A 21,836-nucleotide genomic window follows, 5' to 3' on the forward strand; every position below is an offset into this window, starting at 1 on the left:
TAAAAAAAATCGCTACACCCCTTACGCTTGCTCTCATCTTGGCCGTTGATTTTAAGGCTTAAGAGACTCGCAATGCGTTGATGTCCGTCCGATCGTGGAGTACAGGATTAGCGCTCGTTTGATTCTGTAGTCAATCGTCTACGTGGTGGTGTACATTAATTAGTTTGCTTTATTTACACTTATTGAAATTAATTAGTGAGGTGAAAATTATGTTTTATCCATGGTATATTCGAGTATTTATAGAGAGTGATTGTATTTAAGCTAAGCATATCATTAAATTCTAGTCATGATTTTCAAAGGGTGACTCAATGTACAGTCAGATATGGATATAGTTAAATCATTCCATATATTTCTTTTTGGTCAGCAAAATAATTTCATTGAGTCATATCTGACATTTCATTGAGTCATTGAGTAATGGGATAATCTTCAAACACACAGGCTTAATTAAACTATAATTGAAACTCCAAAGCCTAAGATAAAAACCTGGAACATAACTCCAACGCTTAACGTCAAAACGCAATATACCAACTCATCACTGACCATATTAAGTTTTTCAACATATCAATGTTCTAGACTCCTAAAACAATCAAATGAAATAAAGAAAACAGAAGCATCACAAGTGTTAAGCAAAAGATACTCTCGTAGAGAGAGAGAGAGAGAGAGAGAGAGAGAGAGAGAGAGAGAGAGAGAGAGAGAGAGAGAGAGAGAGAGAGAGAGAGAGAGAGAGAGAGTGGTCAATAGTAAGCAGTATTCTCTCCCACGGTCATTTCGACATATTCAGTAACGAGATCCGCGTAAATGAGAGAATAACCATTGTCAGCAAAATCCGGCATATAAGAATCCTGACATTGAATAGAAGAGCTTGCCATCACGATCACGAGAAGCTCCAATAGCAAGCAAGTAATGTCCATCATTGGGGACAAGACGACCCAACTCGCCAGAGGTTGGGGAGTAAATGTTCTGTTAAGAACATAATTGACAGGGTAAGAACATGATTGTAAGAACAGGAAAATGGACACTACATGGTGAAATGAACTATTTACCTTTCCACTGGATTTGGCATAGGCTCCAAAATAGCTATCATAGCAAGGTATACGAATTGAAATAATCTGACCCCCTCCCCCCTCAACAAGTTCTGAATGGAAGAATGGAATTCACCGTAGGCTTCATCTCCTCTATTATAGAGCAGATTTTCCAAGTTGAAGACATCTAAATCTTCGGGATGGTACCTAAGACGACGGTCCTAGGTAAAAAATGTAAGTTAGTAACGTAAAAAATAAAGAAAAAGTAGTGATAAAAACAAAAAGTGGATTACTTACAGATACACTATCAACAGAGCCGTTAACATGCTCAGGCTGATCCAAAATACACTCTTCCTCAAGGAGGACGCCAAACTCTTTCAAGTAGATGAAAGAGTCATTGCTTTTAACTCCACCATCAGACCAAAGAAATAATTTCTTTGGAACTCTGTCGATAAGATCATGTATGATAGGAAATTTGATATTACTGGAGCGACATCATAAATAGAAACCAGGGTTCATGTACCAATTAACAAACCTGTATGGATAGGTGTTTATCGATGGACATTTTATTATTCTTATTCAAGAGGAACTCCAATTGCCTCACCAGCGAAATAGCCCAGCAAATTCCCATGAGTTGCACAATTACTGCACAGAGCAGAGGATCCGCAATCCACATGACCTCCATCTTGACCATCCTTGTCACAAAGATATAGCCACAATCAGTATGACAATGAAGACATAAATCAGACAAATAGTAACCAAAAAAGCTTCCAAACCAACAGATCCAGAGAAAACAACCAACCAACAGATTAAAACTAAAATAGAGATTCAAAAGCAGATTCAACACAGATTCAACTCGATTAAACACAACAGAACATGTACCAGCAGATCAGTTAATTACCAAAACTTTGCAGCCATATACAGTACATAGAAGCTAGGTTCTCAGAGGGGAAGGTTCTCTTGTTCATGAATCTGAAAATATGGTTGCTAATGCACTAGGTTATCTAATCTTGAATCACCTTTGCTTTTTTTTTTTTTTTTTTTTTTGCAATCATAAATGGTCTTAGAATCTTGTACATTCTCATTGATTTACAATTTTTTTACTACTTTGAGTTAAAAGAAGGCTATATAACAAGAAAAGAATATCAAGATCATATCCTTTGTTGTGTAAATGGTCTCAAATTCTTAAAAATTGGAAACTTTTGTGTTTAAGTATTGACTCAAAGTATCTCTTTTTTACTTATTTTTTCTTTGCGGAAGTTTCTTAATCTGGAAAATGGATGTTGCTGCATATTCCCATGAAGGTATGATACTTGTTTATTGTCCTTTTTACCGTTATTATAAATCTGCATTTTTCTTCTGTTTATTCACTTGCTGCTCTTGCCTCAATTTGTGCAGCAAAAAGGTCGGAAATAAGACACAAACGGTGGTGAATTCAACTCAAGTCGCCGGCGGTGAAGCCTCCTCAAGAGACTTCTGCGTTAGTATTATGATTCTTGTAACTTGTATTTTGTTACCATTCTGGTGATTGTTCATTTATCCACGTTGAGTGACAATTCTAGGTTCATAAACATTGTTTGTTATGAAGTTCTAGGTTTTACAGACATTGTATTTTATGATTTTTTTGTAATTTAGCAAAAATTATGTCTTCGTAAATTTTAAGTGGTACACTTACATGCTGTATATTCTCCATTCCCCCAACATGTAATTCTGTATGGTTTTGGTTGAATTTCGCATGAGGTCCGGTTTGATTACGGTTCACCTTCGAGTTTAGAAAACCATTTCTTTTAATCCGAAACGGTCTTACGACGTCGTATAACCGTAACCGTCGTCAAAGTCAAAATAGATAAATAAAAATTAGGTCAAATGTCAGCAACCAGATTCTTCCGACTCTTCACTACTCTCGCGATGTCGTCATCCTCATCCTCTTGGTCCTGCACCAAATGTACATTCCTCAATTCTCCTTCTCAGAAGCTCAATTGCATGATCTGCTTGACTCCCCTCTCCACCCCTTCTCCCCTCTCGGCTTCCTCCAACGACGAACCTACATGGGCGTGTAAAGGCTGCACCTTTCTGAACACGTACAAGAACTCATCCTGCGAAATCTGCGGGACGCGATCGCCGTCGTCTTCTTCTCTCCTGGGCTTCGACGATTTGACCGATTCGGGGAGTCTCGAAAGTAACACCAACAACAACAACTCCATCGGGTCGGTTTTCTTTCCTCTGCGGCGGTGTAGCAAACGCAAGGCCATGGATGATGATGACGTCATCGAGGTTGATGGTGGCTCGGTGAAGAAAAGAAACGAAATTGAATCGAAAGGTTGGATCTTTAAAACTCCTTGCTCGTTGAAAATGTCCTTACTTTGTTTGATTACTCTTATCTGTAGGGGAAGCTTCTGGTTCAGGAACAGCTTTCTCTTGTGTGAAGATTTTGACTTACAATGTTTGGTTCCGTGAAGATCTTGAGTTGAGTAATAGGATGAGAGCGATTGGTCACCTTATTCAGCTTCATTCTCCTCATCTCATATGCTTTCAGGTCATTTTTTAACATTTAAGTTAGTTTCATCTGCGAGGTTTAGAAGGAGCTTGACAGTTTTTGTGTGGTCTTTGTAGGAAGTTATCCCTGAGATATATGAGATTTTCCGCAAATCCAACTGGTGGAAAGAGTATACTTGTTCTGTCTCAGTCGATGCGTCACAATCAAGAGGCTACTATTGCATGCTGGTAGGCTCTTAGCTTGTAGATTTGTCAAGTTCCTTTGATTTTTGTGTAACTGACTCTTATGGTTGATTTGCAGTTGAGCAAGGTGGGGATGAAGTCTTCAAGCTGTAAAAGCTTTAGGAACTCGATCATGGGAAGAGATTTATCCGTTGCAGAGGTTGAAGTTCCGGGGAGAAAGCCGCTTGTTCTGGCAACAAGCCATCTGGAGAGCCCCTGTCCAGGTCCTCCAAAATGGGACCAGATGTTTAGCCGAGAACGCGTCGAACAAGCCAACGAGGCCATCGAGCATCTCAGAGCTAACCCCAACGTGGTATTTGGGGGAGATATGAACTGGGACGACAAGCTAGACGGGAAGTTTCCTTTGCCGGACCAATGGGTCGATGTTTGGGAGGTTTTGAAGCCAGGTGATCCCGGTTTTACGTACGACACTAAAGCGAACCCGATGCTGTCTGGTAACCGAGCTTTGCAGAAGCGGCTAGACCGTTTTTTCTGTCGGCTGGATGGTTACAAGCTTGGTGGGATCGAGATGGTTGGGAAAGAGGCGCTTCCTGGTTTGTCCTATGTGAAAGAGAAGAGAGTGAGGGGTGACGTCAAGAAGCTGGAGCTTCCAGTGTTGCCTAGCGATCATTTTGGTCTGCTTTTAACTCTTTTGCCAAAATGAGTTCAAACTGTCGGAGCTCGAAGTTCCTTTTTTCCCCTCGTGGAACTTCTGTGATACTGATAAGCGGTTTTAGCTTCTTCTTTGTGTTTTGTTTTGGAAAGTCTTCATTTCCTGATTTGAACTGAAGATCAGTCTTGTGTCCAGCTTTAGCTTTTGTAATGAAAAGTATGAAACTAATCAGTGTTAAACACTTTGATAAAAAAAAAATCAGTGTTAAACACATGAGTTTGATTAGCAGGGCTTGGTTTCTGACAGCTACGAAGTTATTCTTTAAACCTTGAATTTAATGTACAAAGCATGTTATTAACAATTAGCTCGATTGTTATATGCATGCGCAATTGCTATATGTTAATTTTTTTTTTGTAATTTTCTCCAAGTCTGATTATGTTCAATACTACAAGTCGAAGAACTGCATTGCAGGGTTATTAGTAAATGGGCCTAATCCAGGCTTAAACTAAATTTAAGACCCAACGAACAGAACGGTTACGGCCCAAAACCAGAATAACAGTTAAAGTCGAGACTCTCTATAAAGACCAAAAAATTCAAAATATCTTTATCGCCCTCTCGAAAAAAAAACCTAGCGCAGCAGTCGGTCGCCATGGACGCATCCGTGATCAAAGTAATTATTCTTATCATCGCTTTCTGTTTCTGGAATTAGTTGTCTGATTAGATCTTATTTACTTTAGGGTGTGGAAGGTCTGGAATTGAACACGGTAGTGATGCAGCGATTCGAAAGAGCAGGTTCGTTTCTTTTTTTTTTTTTTTTGAGATTTGTATATCTAATTAGATGGATCATGTGTTATTGTTGTGTCTCACGGTAATTAATTAATTAATTAATATACTTTTGCAATAATAAAGCAGCATTAGAAGGATTGCGGTTGAGGGATACGATAGCTCCTCTCGTAAGGATGTTGTTGAAGAGGGCCTGAGAAAACACTTCGCATCACGTGGAATAAAGCTAATACATGCTTTTGCTCACGAACTCGACTTCAATCGTACTATTCTCTGCAGGTTTGTGACTTCTTCCTCCTCCAGCTTGATCGTCTATAATAATCTTTGTGTTTTACAGATGCGGATTAATCTATACGTTAACGAAGAAGATGAAGAAAAGGCGTTGACGTTTGATGGAAGTGACATGGGAGGAAGTATTTTACGAGTTACGGCTTACCCTTTTGACAGCAATCGCCTTGACCATTTCTTTGCTACTCCCGAAGCACAAGACAAATACCGACAGCGCGTGTAAATTGATTTTTTTAATTTTATTTTTTCCTTTCTTATTTATTAACCTGTTTGTTCTTGTCCTAATATGGTGTCCTGCTATTTTAGGTTGAATGTTACAGGATTTGATACTTCCCTTGCTAGGGATGAGGTCGAGGAGATGGTACGTTCGGTTTTCCCTGGATCCTATTGTTCTGTTTTGGGGGAAGTGGTTTTCGTTCATCTCCGTGGAAAAGATGCTATTGAAAAGGCTCTGAAACTTAGCGGACGTTCTGCGGGAGGCTTTAATCTTGTTGTTAATGCTGTCCTCCCACTAAGAAAGGATGGCGGCGGTGGCGTCTCTCGCGCACGTACGTTACTTTCTTCATTCCTTTTTTTTCTTTTTGTTTTGAGAAAACAAAGTGTAAAACCGTTCATTCATTTGTATGTTTGTTTGTTTGTTTGTTTCAGGTATGTTGGCTATGGCTAAGAAAGATGAAGCAGGTAGGTTGGCTGAAGCAGCTAGGTTGGCTAAGATTAAGAGAACTAAAGCAGCTAGGTTGGCTAAGGCTGAGACAGCTAAAGCATCTAGGTTGGCTATGGCTGAGAAAGATAAAGCAATTCTATCTGAGGGAAATCAGAAGTCGATCATGACTACCGACTAGAAATCTCTCTCTCTCTCTCTCTCAAATGCTGTCTCTTGTTATTTACCTGTCTTGCAATGCCGCCACCTTCTTTTCTCGTTTCTGGATGTTGAAAATGTTATGTTTTGTCTGGATTTTAAATATGTTTTTATGCGCGTGTGTTGGTTTTTATGATAAAACTCTGTAATAACACTGACAAACTTGGTTGTCCAATCAAGTTTTCAGTAAAGACTTAAGGTTATCATATCTACGTTCCACAAAATTAAATATTTATCCAAGTCCTCGGCTCCCTTGTCCACCTAAGCCAGTTGATCATGCCAAGCTATCTCATTCTTAAAAGTTAACATTTACCTTATCATACACAAGACTCTCTCTCTCTGTTCTTGCACTTGGTCTGTGAGAAACAATGTAAAATTATGAAGAGGCTTATGGAACTTCATTCTGAGTTTCTTCCATAGAGAGTAAAATGCCTAACAGGGTTTGAAAATCATATCTCTTACTCCCAACAGTGCGTTGCCCAAAATGAAAAGGGAGGGCGTGGAGATAGAACCGAAGGCAGTACGAATCCCAGTCAGAGATATTACTAATCAGAGTTAGATGATCACGAACACATGTGATATGTTTGGTATATCAGGGTTTGGTTTCAGACACTGAGCCTTAAATTTAATGTACAAAGCATGTTCTTGACAATAAGCTAGATTATTAACTGTTTGTCTCAACAGTGAAGAGTCTGAAGCTAAGCTTTGAAGAAAGATGAGTCTTGTGGTATACCAACGCCATAAGAATGGTTCTTCTGTTGTGTTTTATTCACACTGTTCTACAGGGTTCGTTTGTCAACTTTTTTTCAAAATAGGTCTAAAAAAGAATTTTGGAGAAAGACCAATGTCTTCATTGCAAATTAAAAAAACGTTAGTCCAAAAGCGAAAACAAACTAAACTCGGCCGGCCTCGTCGACTGGTGGTGGTGAAGATGTACGAATCGGCGAACGTCTCTGACGACGCAGATCGTACGGCTTTCCGGAGAGCAGAGAAAAATTACAAGCTTTACTACGAACAAGACTCAAAGTTCTCGAGAAAGTAAGCACCTTTTTGTTTTAAATCTCCTCCCATTCATCACTGCCATTGTTGAATCCCTTCCTCTTCAAATCTTCGCAGGAAGAAGAAGCTACCTAAACCGGTTGATTTGTCATCGGTTCTCGATTTCAATTCAATTTCACAAGATTTCAACAGAACCGGTGTTTTACCCGACGGAATTAGGGTTGCAGAAGCTGACTCCCAGGTGTTCTGCATCGAGAATCGTCCCGGTAAGGTCAAAATTAGGATCTAATAGAGTTAGTTTTTTTTTTTTGTAATTTTGATTATGGGTATGAAGATTTTCAGTGAAAGGTTGAAACTTTTGATTTTTGATTTAGGGTTTTACTTTATCCCTAATGCGTTGAGCTTGGAGGAGCAGTGCAAATGGATCAAAGAGAGCTTGACGAGTTTTCCTCAGCCTCCAAATAGAACAAACCACAATGCTATTTATGGTCCCGTTGCTGATTTGTATGAATCAGCTAAAGCAAACAAGGTGTTGGTTCAGGAGGATACTAATATATGGAAGTTTTTTGATGGTGAAGAAGCTACTGCTAAAGTTAAACAACGAAGTTGCAAATCAGTTTCAGCTTCGGTTCTGTTGAGGAAGCTTCGTTGGAGCACTCTCGGTCTACAGTTTGATTGGTCCAAGGTCGGTTTTTGAAACTTGTTTTGATGAAATAGATTAGTATCTACTGCTACTAATACCTGGAATGATGCTGATTGTTTCGCCTTTTTTCTTCAGCGCAACTATGATGTTTCTCTGCCTCATAACAACATCCCTGATGCACTTTGTCAACTAGCTAAGACACACGCTGCCATTGCAATGCCTTCAGGGGAGGAGTTCCGTCCAGAGGGTGCTATCGTAAACTATTTTGGCTTAGGTAGAGTTAACTTGAAATCGTATTTCTTGCTTTAAGAAAAGTGTTGAACTTTGAAAACTTGTTTAACTCACTCTTTAGGTGATACCCTTGGAGGCCACCTTGATGATATGGAAGCTGACTGGAGTAAACCCATAGTTAGCATGAGGTATACATCTTTGCCTTCTTTTTTTTTTTATAGCAAAACTTAATAGCCGCAATAGAGTGACTGTATTTCCTCTTACGCAGCTTGGGGTGTAAAGCTATTTTCCTCTTAGGAGGAAAATCAAAAGAGGATCCTCCGCATGCTATGTATCTCAGAAGTGGAGATGTTGTATTGATGGCTGGAGAAGCCAGGGAATGCTTTCACGGTAAACCTACTTCATTTGCATTACCAGCTTACCTGTGTTTTTTACAAGAAAAAAATCCTTAGTTTTCTCATTTTCTCTCACTGTTTGGTCTGAGATGATATCTGTTGATGCTGCAGGCGTGCCCCGTATCTTCATTGATGAAGAAAATGCAGATATTGGCGCACTTGAATCAGAATTGTCCCATGAAAATGGAGATTTTATCGCAGAGTACATCAAAACTTCGAGGATCAACATAAACATCAGGCAAGTTTTCTGAGTTGCCTGAATCCACCTGATGGTCTGCCAAAGTATCTGTATTAGCATCGAGCCAGAAGTTTTTGAGAAGCAGCCTTCTTCTTCTGTTTCACTACTTTGAGTTTTCTATGTTCTTAGGATTCAGACAGAACTAAAGTAAGATTCATACACTATTTAGCAAATGGTGTATTATTATTTACAAGTTTTGAAAATTAAAAAAAAACAAAGTAATCAGTTTATAGATATTGTTATTGGCTCTAGGTCTCTCTGCCTGGCGCTTCTTTCAACATTGCTATGAACTAGGGTTTATAGAGCCGGTTTAGCGGGTGTGTTAGCTGGCTTGCTAGGCAAGGTAGGTATGCTCTGTTCATCTCTAAAGAAATTCTCAGGATCCACAGTACTTTTCACCTTCACCAACCGATCAAAATTCTCTCCAAAATACTTCCTCCCATAAACCTCTCCTTCTCTATAACTATTCGGACCATGAGTATTAACTCCAATATCCAAATCCCTGTAATTCAAATACGTGTGTCTAGGGTTCTTGGTCACAAAAGGAGCCATGTAGCTATAAAAGCTTTTCGCCTTCTCCAAGAAACTGGTCTCAGCTTCAGGCCCCGGATCTTTCCAGTTCATCGAGTGCTGCACCTTGTAAAGCTTGGTCCTATGCGGGAAAGGAGTCTTCGTCGTAGCCACCTCGCTCACCTTCCCACCGTAAGGGTTAAACACAAGACCAATCTTCCCAACCTCGATCATCTTCTTCATCAAGTAATCTAACCCTTCTTTAGTAATCTCTTTCTCAACAAAATCTGACTTCCTCTTCCCGTAAGACGCCGTGTCCAAGTTACGCTCGAGCAGCACCTCGGGTTTGACCAGCGTAGCGTTGTCGTGGTTATCCCACCACAGCACGGACTGAATCCAAGTGAGCTCCGTGCAGTTCTCTTGCTTTAAACCAAGCTCTGGGAAGTCTTTGTTTAGTAGAGACAAAACCTCGCTCGACTTGCCGAGAAACAAGGCCAAGACCGAGGCGCGAACGGTCTGCATCTTGTTTCTCGTCACGGGCTGTAATAACACCCTCATGAAGAGACCAGGATCGGTTTTCGGAGCAACGAACTGCCATTTGTGAACCATGTCGACCGCGTTCTCGTCCAAGTTCTTCTGGACTCTGAAGACCGTAACGGTCTCGGGGACGGGGACTAGCTTGATCTTGAAACCCAAGATCACGCCGAAACTCGCCCCGCCTCCGCCATTAATAGCCCAAAAGAGATCTTCTCCCATTCCTTTACGGTCAAGAACGCGTCCGTTGACGTCCACGATCTTCGCGTCGGTGACGTAGTCGACGGAGAGACCGTACTTTCTGATCATGTTTCCATACCCGCCGCCGCTAATGTGACCTCCGGCGCCGACGGTGGGACAGACTCCGGCGGGGAAGCCGTGCGTTTTGGTCTTCTCCCATATACGGTAGTAGACTTCGCCGAGCGTGACGCCGGCTCCGATCCAGGCGGTTTCTCCCTCGACGGTGATGTCGCGGAAGCTCGACATGTCGAGGAGGAAGAAGGGGAGGTTGGATACGTACGAGACGCCTTCGTAGTCGTGCCCGCCGCTTCTAGTTTTCAGCTGGAATTTTAGCGTTTTGGTGCAGACTACCGCGGCTTGGACGTGGGCCTCGGTGCGCGCGACGATCACGATCGCGGGTTTGGGAGACGCGGTGGTGTTGAAACGCGCGTTTCGGATGTAGTTGCGTAGGGCGGGGGTGTAACCGGCTGCGGTTTGCGGGAAAACGACGTCGGCTAAGGTGTTGGGAAGAGCGCGCGTTTGGGTTGTGAAGCATTGGAGGAAGTTTTGGTAGATTGTTGCGTCTGGAGGAGTTGCGGTTGTAAGAGTCGTGGAGACCAAGAAGACAAAAGTCAAACAAAGGAGCTTCATGTTTGTTGATTGAATGAATTGTTGTTGATGTTGTTCTGCGTTATATATATACTACATAGATTCTTGAAGTTTTACATAGATTCTTGAATTTTTAGCTATATTCTTGGCTTTGGCTAATATTAGGATTCGCTTGTAATAGTAGACTATTACTAATAGTTAAGTTTTTTTCTTATTTCTTTCTTTGTTTTGTGCGGTTGTTCTGAATTTTTGTATAATCAATTTTTTTTTTTTTTGCTAATTTGAAGAATGTATTTATAGTTGAAAACATCTATGATGGTTGTAATCAACTTGTGTTTGTATTTGTTACATTTTGATTTTAAAAAATGAAAACAAAATAAGGCCATATCTTTGAACTTTGAATATAACTCAACCAAAACAGTAACTCTTACTTTTTGGGTAAATCAGTGAATTCGCTAAAGAAGCATAAGTTCATAGATTTTTTTTCTTTTCACAGATTATGTTAACATGAATAAAGAAAACCGACCACTATTCTTCTAGTTTTCCGAAGCCTTGCTTGAGCTTCAACTAATGATGCAGAGATCATCTAAAATGTAGTATTATATCCTTAATGTTTTTTTTTTGCTAGGTTTTTTTCTTCTTCCAAGTAAATATTCACGTATCATTTTATGTGTGTATACATGGAATTGATTAAAAAAGAAACTGCAGTAAACAATACATATCGGCCTTCTAATGTCGAAACAATACAGATCGGCATTCCAACCCATGATATTAGGGTTTTGAGATTTAGGTTTGTTAATTTTGTATGGTAAGTATTTGGAGACTAATTTAGTTTGCATGTCTACATAAGCTCGATTGGCATGTTTAGGGTTTAGAGATCATATCGCGTCAATGGCATTCATCAGAAACCTTAAAATATGAATTTTAGAAACCCATGTGATTAAAATCAAATTATATTTTTGAACAACGCCAAAGTTAACTTCAAATTTTGAAATTCGGTGAAACAAATGTGAAAGACTTTTAGTTACAAGAGTTTATCATTGACTTATTTACAAGTATATCATTTGTTTTTACAAGTATAACAAATCAATGAATATACAAGTACATACATATGTTTAAAGTATCTGAGATCATGAGGGAAATTGTTTAGTATCTCCGATTCCAGTCAAACTTCTTGTGAAGTTTAGGATATACTCGATTTTGATGATAGATGCCATCATCTTTAGCAATATAGCTATATGTGTCTCCGTGAAGCTCTCTATTGTCCTCCACATAGGCATCAAACTTTGACGAGATCTTATAATCAGGTCCTTTGCTCAGGGTGCACCAGAAAAGCGTGTTTCCCATAAAGTTATCGTGGAAACTGAAATAGTAGATTCCTTCCTGTTTCAGATAGTGGACACCCATATCGTTGTTCCCTGATTTACAATGTACCTTGAGCCATTTCTTGTAACGAAGGCCGTTCACGAACAAGAGTGTTGTATTGGCCCGTTGAAATATATTTGCACCTACATTGCCGATCATGCAAAGGGCAAGAACAAATAGAAAGAATGACGTATTTTTCATTTTTTTTCTTTCTTTCTAGATGTTTTAGATATATATTTATGTATTGTTAAAACTCGTGTTTGTGTTTGTGGTGTTATATATATACATAGAATTGCTATTTTTGAGTTTTTACATTATCTTCTTTCTCTATTATTGGAAGTTTTCTATTAATGATTTTATCTAGTCGTTTCGAAAAAATAGATTGATCCCATCAAGTTTTCAAGATTTTTTCCAATGGCTTCCTCCCTATTTAGGTATGTTCCTCTCTTGTTGGTCAAGTTTGTTTTATAGACTCTCCTTTTAATCGAGTTAAGTTACATACAATGTAGAAACATTAAACTAGATTGTACGAATATCTTTATATATAAAGTTAAGTTTCCTCACTCCTGGTGAAGCCACGTAGGCGGACACGTCATAAAATCGGCTCCCGTAAGCTTGACACGTGTCACAGGCCATGAAACTCATCGTTTCATTAAGTCAAGTCTGCAATACATATGGGTTTCGTTGTGTTTTGGGCTTATATTGTCCTCCATAAACCCAGTCTAACTACGAGAAACACAAAGACGCTTAAACAACGTCGTTTTGGGAATATAAGATTCATCTCTCTCTCTTCGTCTTCAACAATTATTTTCCCTTTATAGGGTTCATGTTATTCTTCAGATTCCATAAAGTGAATGGGAGATGACTTTTAACAGCGAATATTTTGAGTGAATGTTTGTTCGTATCGTTTGGACTTTCGTTCGTGTCGTTTGGACTCAATATCTTTAAGCCATGTAAGCGAAATTGATGTTGGTGTCGTTTGGAGTGACTTGATGTTCCTCTCATCAATGACCATCTTAACTCCTTTATCCCACTAATGATTCCTCATTGAATTCAATGCATCTCCCTTCACTTTCAGTCGGTGAATCTCTGTGTATAAAAAGGTGAATCTTCATTCCCTGAACATCATCCTTCCATTCCTTACAACCCAAAATCAGTCTCCTTTAACGTTTTATGATTCTAGCTTAAGTTCTTCGATTGATGTTTCATATTGCTCTTTGCTTTTATTTTTGGTTTGTTTGGTTATTAATTTTTGGTATATTTCTCATAAATATTTTGCAAACTATGGCAGACATCATCAGTAAACAAGACGAGATGCAGCCGTTAAAGCACCGTCCGTACAACCACCACATAAACATTCCCTGTTGAACAATATTTGTACCCAATTTCAGATCCACATCCGTCGACGCCATATCATACCGGGATCATCCTGAGAATCATGTGCAGCGACGTTACCGAAAGATAAGGCACGGCATGAGTGAACAAAAGACTGACGCCACAGCGCAGATGATAAGGATACGCCCGTAGAACGGGTATAATATTCTGCGGCTCAGATAGAGCTTACTGGCACTGGAATAACATTCTAGAAGAAACTGTTTGTAATGGTTTCCAATCTTCGCCTAAATTTTAGCTTTTTATAAGTCAATGAAAAGTTCAACTTGAAGCTCTGTTATACCTCTGCTTATAAATTATGGTTTTATAAATATTTTAATAACTAAGTGTTTATAGTTTGATGAATTGTCACTAAAGAAAATGAAAATTGCCTTCTGAGTGCTAATCTATTTTGTATTGTTATATGGTTTTCTCAGAAGCTCTTTATTCAACGAGCTTATAACACTATAAGGAGCTAAGCGGCAACAAACATGATTGTAACATTACTGTGTATTTTATATGTGTGGTTAGCTGATAGCATGGAGACAATGATGACAGAGATATGAAGACTAAGACTAATTAAGTATTGTGTCTGGTTATGTTTCAACACAAGATGTTACACGCAAGTACGCACCGCCTTGCTCCGGGTATGTACAATCCATCACTATACCTATGTACAGTTTTCTTTGAACATTGTTCTTGGGATGTGGCTGTGAATTCTCTCTGTTGATCCTATATGCAAAATAAAAGTGGGAGATCGCTGGCTACGCTAATGTTCCAGTCACAGAAGGAAGCTCTGCACCCTTGAAGTACGATATTTCTCTCCCCTCTTGAAGAGTAAACAATAGGAACTCATTAGTTCTTTGATATGCGACAAAGTTGAGCTGTTGTTATGTCTTAGCTCCATTTATATGTTTGTTATTTTGATCCAAGATGGGATTCCTCATGTAGCTGATTTTGTGCACGGTTAAAAATGGGATAGGAGATGTCTCTCCTCTCTTCTGAGTATAAAGTGCAGCTGGGATTCTATTGAGAAGGTCTATGACTATCCATGTGAAGTCACTAATTCTCGCCATCTGACCTCTGATCAGTCTTGCAATAGTAAGAATCAGAATCTTTAATCTTAAAACTCAATTTAGATTTGTCACCATGATTGTTTCTTTCATCTTAACCCATTAAACATGACAGTTCATAAGCGAGTACAGTTATGATGGTTGTTACACTTGGTGGAGCTTTCTCTGCATTAGGGAATATCAATCCCCCAGCTGATAAAATGTACAACACTCTCTGAAGCTCTAATTTAATCTTCTATCAATGAAAAAATGCAGGTTTCATGTTTTCTGGGTTTTCTCCTTTCTATGCAGATATATACTGTTGTTGGGATTAACATCACTATCCAACTTAAACTAACAGGTGAGGAAAACTTCATCTTGCTCTATATCATTTAAACATTCCTGATCGCATAATAGTCTGCAGAAAGCAAGTATCTTCTACTGTTCAAGATGATGACCTCTTTGCGCTGCTAGACTCCAATGGGAAACACACAAGATTGTTAAGTGACTTGTGCAAATTTTATAGAGAAAGCAAGAAAACTTTGATCTAAACATGGTTAAGAAGTTCCAATTTTTATTCAATTTTTTTTATTGTTGTTGGTTTTTAGGAGTGTTACCTTCATGAGTCGGTGAGCTTCATGGAAGCTGGACGGTCTGATCTATAAATATAAGAAAGGGGTTGTTCGGGTGGGGACTCAGGGAATATGCGTCGGCCATAAGCTCATGTATGAAGCCCTCAAACGTCATATTATATAACTTTAATCTTCACAGGAAAATAAAGAATTGTAGATGGAACGGGAGCAATCCATGGGTGAATCCATGGGTGAGATTTTCACCTGTGTCTATGGCTTGGACGATAGATGTAGACAAAGTTTTAGAACTGTCTAAATGCAAAACTTAGGTAAAATAACATAACAATGAAAACTATCTATCGTTTTCTCTTTTAGTCTAGGTTGTTGGCAAAGCTATAAAATTTCCGATTAATAGATTTGATAACATTCAATAGTAAATGATAAAGAATAAAATTGAATTAGTAGATTATTGAGACTTTAGAGAAAAAAAAAGCACCACACATTAGGATCATAATTAATTAAGTCTTAAATTTAAATTTTAAAATTAGTAAAAAAGTCTTAAGTTGTATAATTAATTATTATCCTACATGTATTGACATATCGTTATATTGACATTACATGATTCTGATATTGTTAGTGTACACCCTGGTCGTCATGCAGGTTTCTACAATTTTTTTTTTTTTTTTTGATAATCCAGGTATCCGGACCTTAGTCCGACTATCCCACCGCGTCCAACCGGAACTGGCAGGTCCTGGCGGCCAACGGAAACCATGTTAAATCCGCTGTAGCCGGGTCTCGAATTTATGATGGCGGGCACCTCAGCCGAGGTTCCTATACCACCAGACCACGAGGCCCGGTTAGGCTTCTACAAATTTATTTATATGAAAAGATCGGAATAGGAACTGAAGAACACAAAGTTGTGCAAATTTGACTATATGCCATCAAAAATGAAAAGGAGCCACAAATACTGAAAACATAAAAAATACATATTTAACACATGCAGATGGTATGATCTTCCTTGCATGTACTATCAAAACGGAACGGAGGTCAAAGTTGAAATAATAACTAAACTACGTTAAGATCTGCGCTTTGCGCGGGATCAACATTATATATATAAATTATTTATGTATTAAATATTTTTACATATTATGAAATAATAAATATATATTAAATAATTAAAAACCAGTAACTATTAAATATATAATTAAATTGGTGCGAACATATAAATCAATTTTATTAATCCAAAAAATATATTTTTTATATTTGATAGGATATGTTATTAAATTTAAATGATACTAACATAGATAATATATTTTACTATATTTTTAATATTAATATCTATTAAATGATGATTTTACTCATATAGTTTTTTTGATCATTTGTATCTTTTATAGAAAAAAATTTAAATTACTGATAACAAAATTTTCATTGTGGGATTAATAGTTTTAGTAATTTATAATTAAAAAAAATAAGTTGTCAATGATCGTTCAAAACTTTTAACAAAAAACTGTTCAAAGTAAATTTTGAAACTAAAATATTGTATTTTATATTGTTTATAGTTTAATTTAAAACGATATATATATATTAATCTTAATAATTAATTAAATTAGACTTTTTACTTATATAATTTTTGTAATCATTTGTATTTTGTCATAACAAAAATTTTAAACCATGGATCATAAAATTTGAATGTGAGACTTTTAACAGTTTTAGTAATTTATAGCCGTTTATAAAAATTCAAAATATAACATATACATAAAAATCTAAATTTTTATTATATGGTTATTGTGGTTGTTTAATTTATTTAATAGTTTAAAATTAAACAAATATGATAGAAGATACACTATTTTTTATCAAATCTTTATTATTCAAAATCATTAATTGCCATATATATATTTTAGCCACATTAGGCAATTTCGTAAAATTTATTTAAGGAAATAATAAAGTACATTAATGATGAATTTATTATTAGTTTAATAAAAAACTTATTATATAATTAGATGGACCAACATATTTCTCTAATGATTCTAAGAATCATTCTATTGATGACATGTGGCTACAAAAAGAAGTTGTAATGCTTCTCAAATAATATATAGGGGATCAGCAAGAGGTAAGCTCAACCGTGTGAAAAACAAAAGTAAATACTTTTCTAAATAACCTAACCATGATATGGAAGCATAGTTTTGTAACATTTATTAATTTCTTTACATTCTTCATCTTATTCTTTAGACTAAATCTTTTTAAATAACATTGTATAACCCACATATCATTAGTTTAATATCAATTCAACTAAAATTTTGATACAATATATCATGAATAATAATTTAATGAAATTATGTAACATAATATAAAATTACATAAATTAAAAAAAAGATTTTAATTTATCATATATAATGAAATTCACACCAACTGAAATAAAATTAACTTTTTTTTTTTACAAGTCATGAAACTCAAACTTAGAAAGAAAAAAATTACAAAATAGAGAGAAAACCACAATCGAGTACATAATACATATCCAATAAATTCAATCTAGAGAACAGAAGTCAGAAATTAATGTAATATAACAAATAATACAATAGCATGCAGAAGCTCAAACCACCAACGAGCTGCCATGTCAATGATATGGAAAACAACTGCAACCTTTGTTTCTACTTCAAACAAGTCAAAACAATTCATGACCATTCTTTGAGATGACGTAACCGGCTCGAGCTTCAAATGCAAAAATGCATATAAATGTTTCATGCATTATACATGCTCTATCAAACAGACTTGCCGAACAACTTTAACAAAAAAAAAATATCTTAATTGATTGGTATATTTTCTGTTTAAAAACCATAGTCCAAGTTAATTTTTTTAAAACTACTAAAATGCAAACATACAAATAACACTCAATATACTGGTGTAGACAAGAATAATCGATTAAAGTAATCATACCGCCAACGAAATGAATATAAAAAGAAAGTTTACAAAAATTTATATCTTAAACCAAAAACAGTAGTCTTATATATTCATACATAATAGAAACACAAAATATGTTTTCGGTATTCTTTTTACAAAGGCATTATTTTAATTACATAATATATAAGCAAATATAACCAAAAAATATCACACTAAAGAAACAAAGAAAAGCAAAAAAAAAACAACAAAAATTGTTAATAATGTCGATTACTAACATTCTCGAAAACAACTATAATAATTTTGATTGAGAGTTCCTCTGAATAAAAACTTCATTCTGCACTATTTTATAAACTCTCACAAATGATCGAATCCGATTGATTTATGTATTTTATAGTTATAAAACTTAAATCATTATAAAAGCTTACAATTCATGATTAAAACATCAACAACACCAATAATTCGATCATTTTAGTTATATAATTGAAATTTGGCGTAAACAATATAATCATATTCACACCTAACTTAACGTAAAAGAAAATTTACACTAAAACATATTTTTTTTATAAAAACCGATCCATCACATCCCGCGCGTAGCGCGGACCTCCCTTAGTAGATAATAATGGAAACATAATAATAAAAGCATGGAGAAAATATAGAAATTAAATGGGATGATGAGAGACGATATAACAATAGGTAAGAGAAACATCAAAATGGTATAGAAGCAAGCACACCAACAAAATAGCCCTTTACAAGAAGAAAAAAAAATCGAACAATAGCTCGTGATGGTGGTCGTTGTAGAGTATTTCACTTCTCAGATTATGTTAACGTGAATAAAGACAAACTATCGATCACTATTCTTCTAGTTCTCCGAAGCCTTGTCTCGAGCTGCAAAAATGATGCAGAAATCATCTAAAAATGAATGTTATAAGTAGATTATATATCCCATTCCCATATCAAATATTGTTTTGACAATCTTTTTTTAACACTGATATCATCTCTACCTTCTTGTGTGTTTTTTTGGGTTTATGTTATGTGGTTATTAGTTAATTTCTCTTAGACCATCTCTAATGTATTTTACTATATTCTCTTCTAAAATAAAAGATTTCTATAATAGAGATAGAATTTGCTTCAAAGTATTTCCCTAATCTTCAAAATATAGAATAAAGAATATAAATTGTTATTTCTTCCCTTAAATATAGAGAAACAACTAGTAATCTCTTTTTTAGAAGAAGAAATAGCAATGGATTGAAGTGAAATTGTTCTAAATGCTAGATGCTCTTAAAAGAATCTGAAAACGGTAAAAAAGACTACCACATGCATATACGTAACTACATTTAAAATTTATAAATAGTATTCATTGCATGTAACTTAGAGCTTATTAATAAATCTGGGTTGGAATTGTATGTTAAGTGTTGGAGATTGATTTAGTTCGCATATGCTAAATTGGCTTGTTAAGGGTTTTGAGATCATTTCGCGTCACGATCTAATGAAGAAACGATAGAAAAATTGTAACTTTTAGAAAATATATACTGAATAACACCAAAGTTTAATTTATAAATTTTAAATACAGTGAAACAAATAAGAACAACTTTAACAAGTATATAATTTATACATTTACAAGTATATCACTGGTTTTTACAAGTATAACAAATAAATGGTGTTAATATATAAGTAAGTACATATATTGAAAACATCTGATAACACGGGAGATTTAGTTTGTGATCTCTATTTCCAGTCAAACTTCTTGTGAAGTTTAAATTCCACAAGATTACTGTGATAGATGCCATCATCTTTAGCAAGATAGTTATATGACTTTCCGTGAGGCTTATCCTTGTTCTGTTTATAGGCGTCAAACCTAGAAGAGACCTTATAATCAGGTCCTTTGCTCAGGGTACACCAGATAAGTGTGCCCCCGAAAACGTTGTCGTGGACACTGAATGTGTAATCGATTCCACCCGGTTTCAGATAGTGGACACCCATATCGTCGTTCCCTGATTTACAATGTACCTTGAGCCATTTCTTGTAACTAAGGCCGTTCCTGAAATAGAGTGTTGTCTTCTCCCCTTTCAATAAATTGGCACCATATGCATTGTCGATCATGCAAAGTGTAAAAACAAATAGAAAGATTGAAATATTTTTCATTTTTTTGTTGTTTCTTTCTTTCTAGATGTTTTAGATATATATATTTTTGTATTGTTAAAACTTGTTTGTCTTTATGTTTGTGGTTTTATATATACACATACGTATTGCTATTTTTGAGGTTTTTTAACATTATCTTCTTGCTCTATAATTGGAATTTTCTATTAAGGATTGAGGTGTATCAAGTCGTTTCAAATAAATAGATTGATGCCAATGGCCTGGTTATCCATCCTCTCTATTTAGCTATGTTCCTCTCTTTTTAGTCAAGTTTGTTTTACAGCCTCTCTTTTAGTCAAGTTGCAAATGCGGTAGAAACCATGAAATTCAGCGATACAAATGCATTGGCATTGTATATGATTTTAATTACCTAACTGAATAGTAACAAGCTGAACCTAACGTAAATAGAACACAAGTTTTCATATTGGTTCAGCGCAAATAGAAAAATGGGACAGCTTGGTTTTAGTCTGTTTAGTAGACACTAAAACCAAGCTGGTTTATGCACAAAGTCAGTTACAACTGTTCATATTCAAATGAAACTAGGAAGCTTTGAACATGCAATGAACCGTCTAATGTGCATTGTCTTGTATGATGTTTCAGTATTCTATTTCCAGTAGACCATCGATCAGCCCAAACTCAAGCGCCTGCAAAACAAAATGACATCCAACAATGTACATAAGGATTATGAGGAACCATAGCTTCAAATTATTTCTGAGTTAACTGGTAATATTACCTCAGAAGCGGATAAGAAACGATCTCTTTCAGTGTACTGCTGCACTGTCTCAAGAGGTTGTCCAGTGAAGGCTGCATACATCCTGTCAATTTTCTGCTCGTAGAAACAACCAAAAGAGATCAATCAGATCAACGACTTGACCTTCCATATTCTCAATCCAAGAAGCATCTAATATATAAAGAGAAAGTCTTACTTGTCTGGCTTCAATGGCTTCATTCACCTGTCTCCTCACGTCCTCCACATGCCCGTGGAAAAGTTTGCTAATCAATTAAGTTCATACGCATATAAAATTCCAACTAGTAACAAGGAGAATGAAAGAGACATACTCCACATCCAGTTTGAGGTTGACGGATCATGACACGAGTGTTAGGCATTGCATAGCGCATCCCTTTCTCACCTCCAGCTAGAAGAAGTGCTCCTTGACTCGCTGCTACTCCAAACGCTACTGTTCCAACTTTAGGCTTTATCTAAAACTTTTGATTAGGTTTGGATTCCAAAACTTTTTTTTGTCGGCTATCTATCTAAGATTAAGTGGTGACAGACGAGCAAAGATCACTTCTGTCTGTTTGGGTTTCATCTATATGGGATAAAATATAGCTGTTCCTTGCTTTTTATGATAGTGCACTTCCGTATGTTGTGTTTCATGTGAGTATGTGATGGATATCTACATCTTCTATATGTTTTTTCAGTAAAACTGAATTTTGCTTGAAAGTGACTCAAATTCTTTGAATTGTTGATTCGATATGATGGATGAAAGTTGTGTAAATGACATGATTCATTCACATATATATCGTTTCTATTGTATTGTATATATTGATTGTTATTGGTTGAAACTGGAAGGTGTGTTTTGAGTCTTTGACTAATCTAATCCTTATGATGATGGTGGAAATCTATCTTTACCGAAACTCGAAGCGTAATAATTTGTTCAAAGAAAAGCAAACTTTTGTAGTTTTTAGGCATGAGAGCACAGTAACAATGCCTCTGGTATATTAACCGAAAACTGCGGAAGAAACAAAATCGAGGAGCAGAGCCATTTGGCATAATTTGG

General features: G+C 36.4%; 6 protein-coding genes and 1 long non-coding RNA gene across 13 annotated transcripts; 4 read left to right on the plus strand and 3 right to left on the minus strand.

Moving 5' to 3' along the window:
• Positions 1-2,873: 2,873 nt before the first annotated feature.
• Positions 2,874-4,624, plus strand: LOC106415241 (tyrosyl-DNA phosphodiesterase 2). Its single transcript, XM_022708272.2, has 4 exons — positions 2,874-3,342; positions 3,410-3,558; positions 3,636-3,746; positions 3,820-4,624. The coding sequence occupies exons 1-4, from the start codon at positions 2,889-2,891 to the stop codon at positions 4,402-4,404; spliced, it is 1,299 nt and encodes a 432-aa protein (XP_022563993.2). The 5' UTR covers positions 2,874-2,888; the 3' UTR covers positions 4,405-4,624.
• A 334-nt stretch (positions 4,625-4,958) lies between these two features.
• Positions 4,959-6,476, plus strand: LOC106415243 (nucleolin 1). The gene is made up of 6 exons (XM_048765350.1): positions 4,959-5,023; positions 5,091-5,145; positions 5,266-5,419; positions 5,474-5,643; positions 5,731-5,972; positions 6,073-6,476. The coding sequence occupies exons 4-6, from the start codon at positions 5,474-5,476 to the stop codon at positions 6,264-6,266; spliced, it is 606 nt and encodes a 201-aa protein (XP_048621307.1). The 5' UTR covers positions 4,959-5,023; positions 5,091-5,145; positions 5,266-5,419; the 3' UTR covers positions 6,267-6,476.
• A 671-nt stretch (positions 6,477-7,147) lies between these two features.
• Positions 7,148-9,023, plus strand: LOC106415242 (alpha-ketoglutarate-dependent dioxygenase alkB). Its single transcript, XM_048765348.1, has 7 exons — positions 7,148-7,321; positions 7,400-7,548; positions 7,657-7,967; positions 8,061-8,199; positions 8,278-8,344; positions 8,425-8,546; positions 8,663-9,023. Exons 1-7 carry the CDS (start codon positions 7,215-7,217, stop codon positions 8,800-8,802), a joined length of 1,035 nt encoding a protein of 344 aa, XP_048621305.1. The 5' UTR covers positions 7,148-7,214; the 3' UTR covers positions 8,803-9,023.
• A 39-nt stretch (positions 9,024-9,062) lies between these two features.
• LOC106435817 (berberine bridge enzyme-like 2) lies at positions 9,063-10,874 on the minus strand. Its single transcript, XM_013876743.3, has one exon. The coding sequence runs from the start codon at positions 10,701-10,703 to the stop codon at positions 9,087-9,089; it is 1,617 nt and encodes a 538-aa protein (XP_013732197.2). The 5' UTR covers positions 10,704-10,874; the 3' UTR covers positions 9,063-9,086.
• A 1,942-nt stretch (positions 10,875-12,816) lies between these two features.
• On the plus strand, positions 12,817-16,019 carry LOC125591322. 7 transcript variants are annotated; one of them, XR_007327270.1, is made up of 9 exons: positions 12,823-13,129; positions 13,318-13,558; positions 13,929-14,044; positions 14,148-14,498; positions 14,586-14,672; positions 14,762-14,810; positions 14,874-14,948; positions 15,058-15,174; positions 15,719-16,019. It is a non-coding gene; the product is annotated as an uncharacterized LOC125591322 (long non-coding RNA). The 7 variants fall into 7 exon arrangements; XR_007327269.1 differs by having other exon boundaries at positions 12,822-13,129; positions 14,874-15,174; XR_007327268.1 differs by lacking the exon at positions 15,719-16,019 and having other exon boundaries at positions 12,824-13,129; positions 14,867-14,948; positions 15,058-15,533.
• A 2,889-nt stretch (positions 16,020-18,908) lies between these two features.
• Positions 18,909-20,139, minus strand: LOC106414592 (S-protein homolog 21-like). Its single transcript, XM_048765351.1, has one exon. It carries the CDS (start codon positions 20,059-20,061, stop codon positions 19,645-19,647), a length of 417 nt encoding a protein of 138 aa, XP_048621308.1. The 5' UTR covers positions 20,062-20,139; the 3' UTR covers positions 18,909-19,644.
• Positions 20,140-20,381: 242 nt separating this feature from the next.
• On the minus strand, positions 20,382-21,276 carry LOC125591321 (ATP-dependent Clp protease proteolytic subunit 6, chloroplastic-like). The gene is made up of 4 exons (XM_048765352.1): positions 21,115-21,276; positions 20,982-21,023; positions 20,789-20,881; positions 20,382-20,699 (listed from the first exon to the last, which is right to left on the minus strand). The coding sequence occupies exons 1-4, from the start codon at positions 21,172-21,174 to the stop codon at positions 20,652-20,654; spliced, it is 243 nt and encodes an 80-aa protein (XP_048621309.1). The 5' UTR covers positions 21,175-21,276; the 3' UTR covers positions 20,382-20,651.
• Between the last annotated feature and the right edge of the window lie 560 nt (positions 21,277-21,836).

The sequence above is a fragment of the Brassica napus genome, chromosome C8 (assembly GCF_020379485.1).
Source record: "Brassica napus cultivar Da-Ae chromosome C8, Da-Ae, whole genome shotgun sequence".
Lineage (NCBI taxonomy): Eukaryota > Viridiplantae > Streptophyta > Magnoliopsida > Brassicales > Brassicaceae > Brassica > Brassica napus.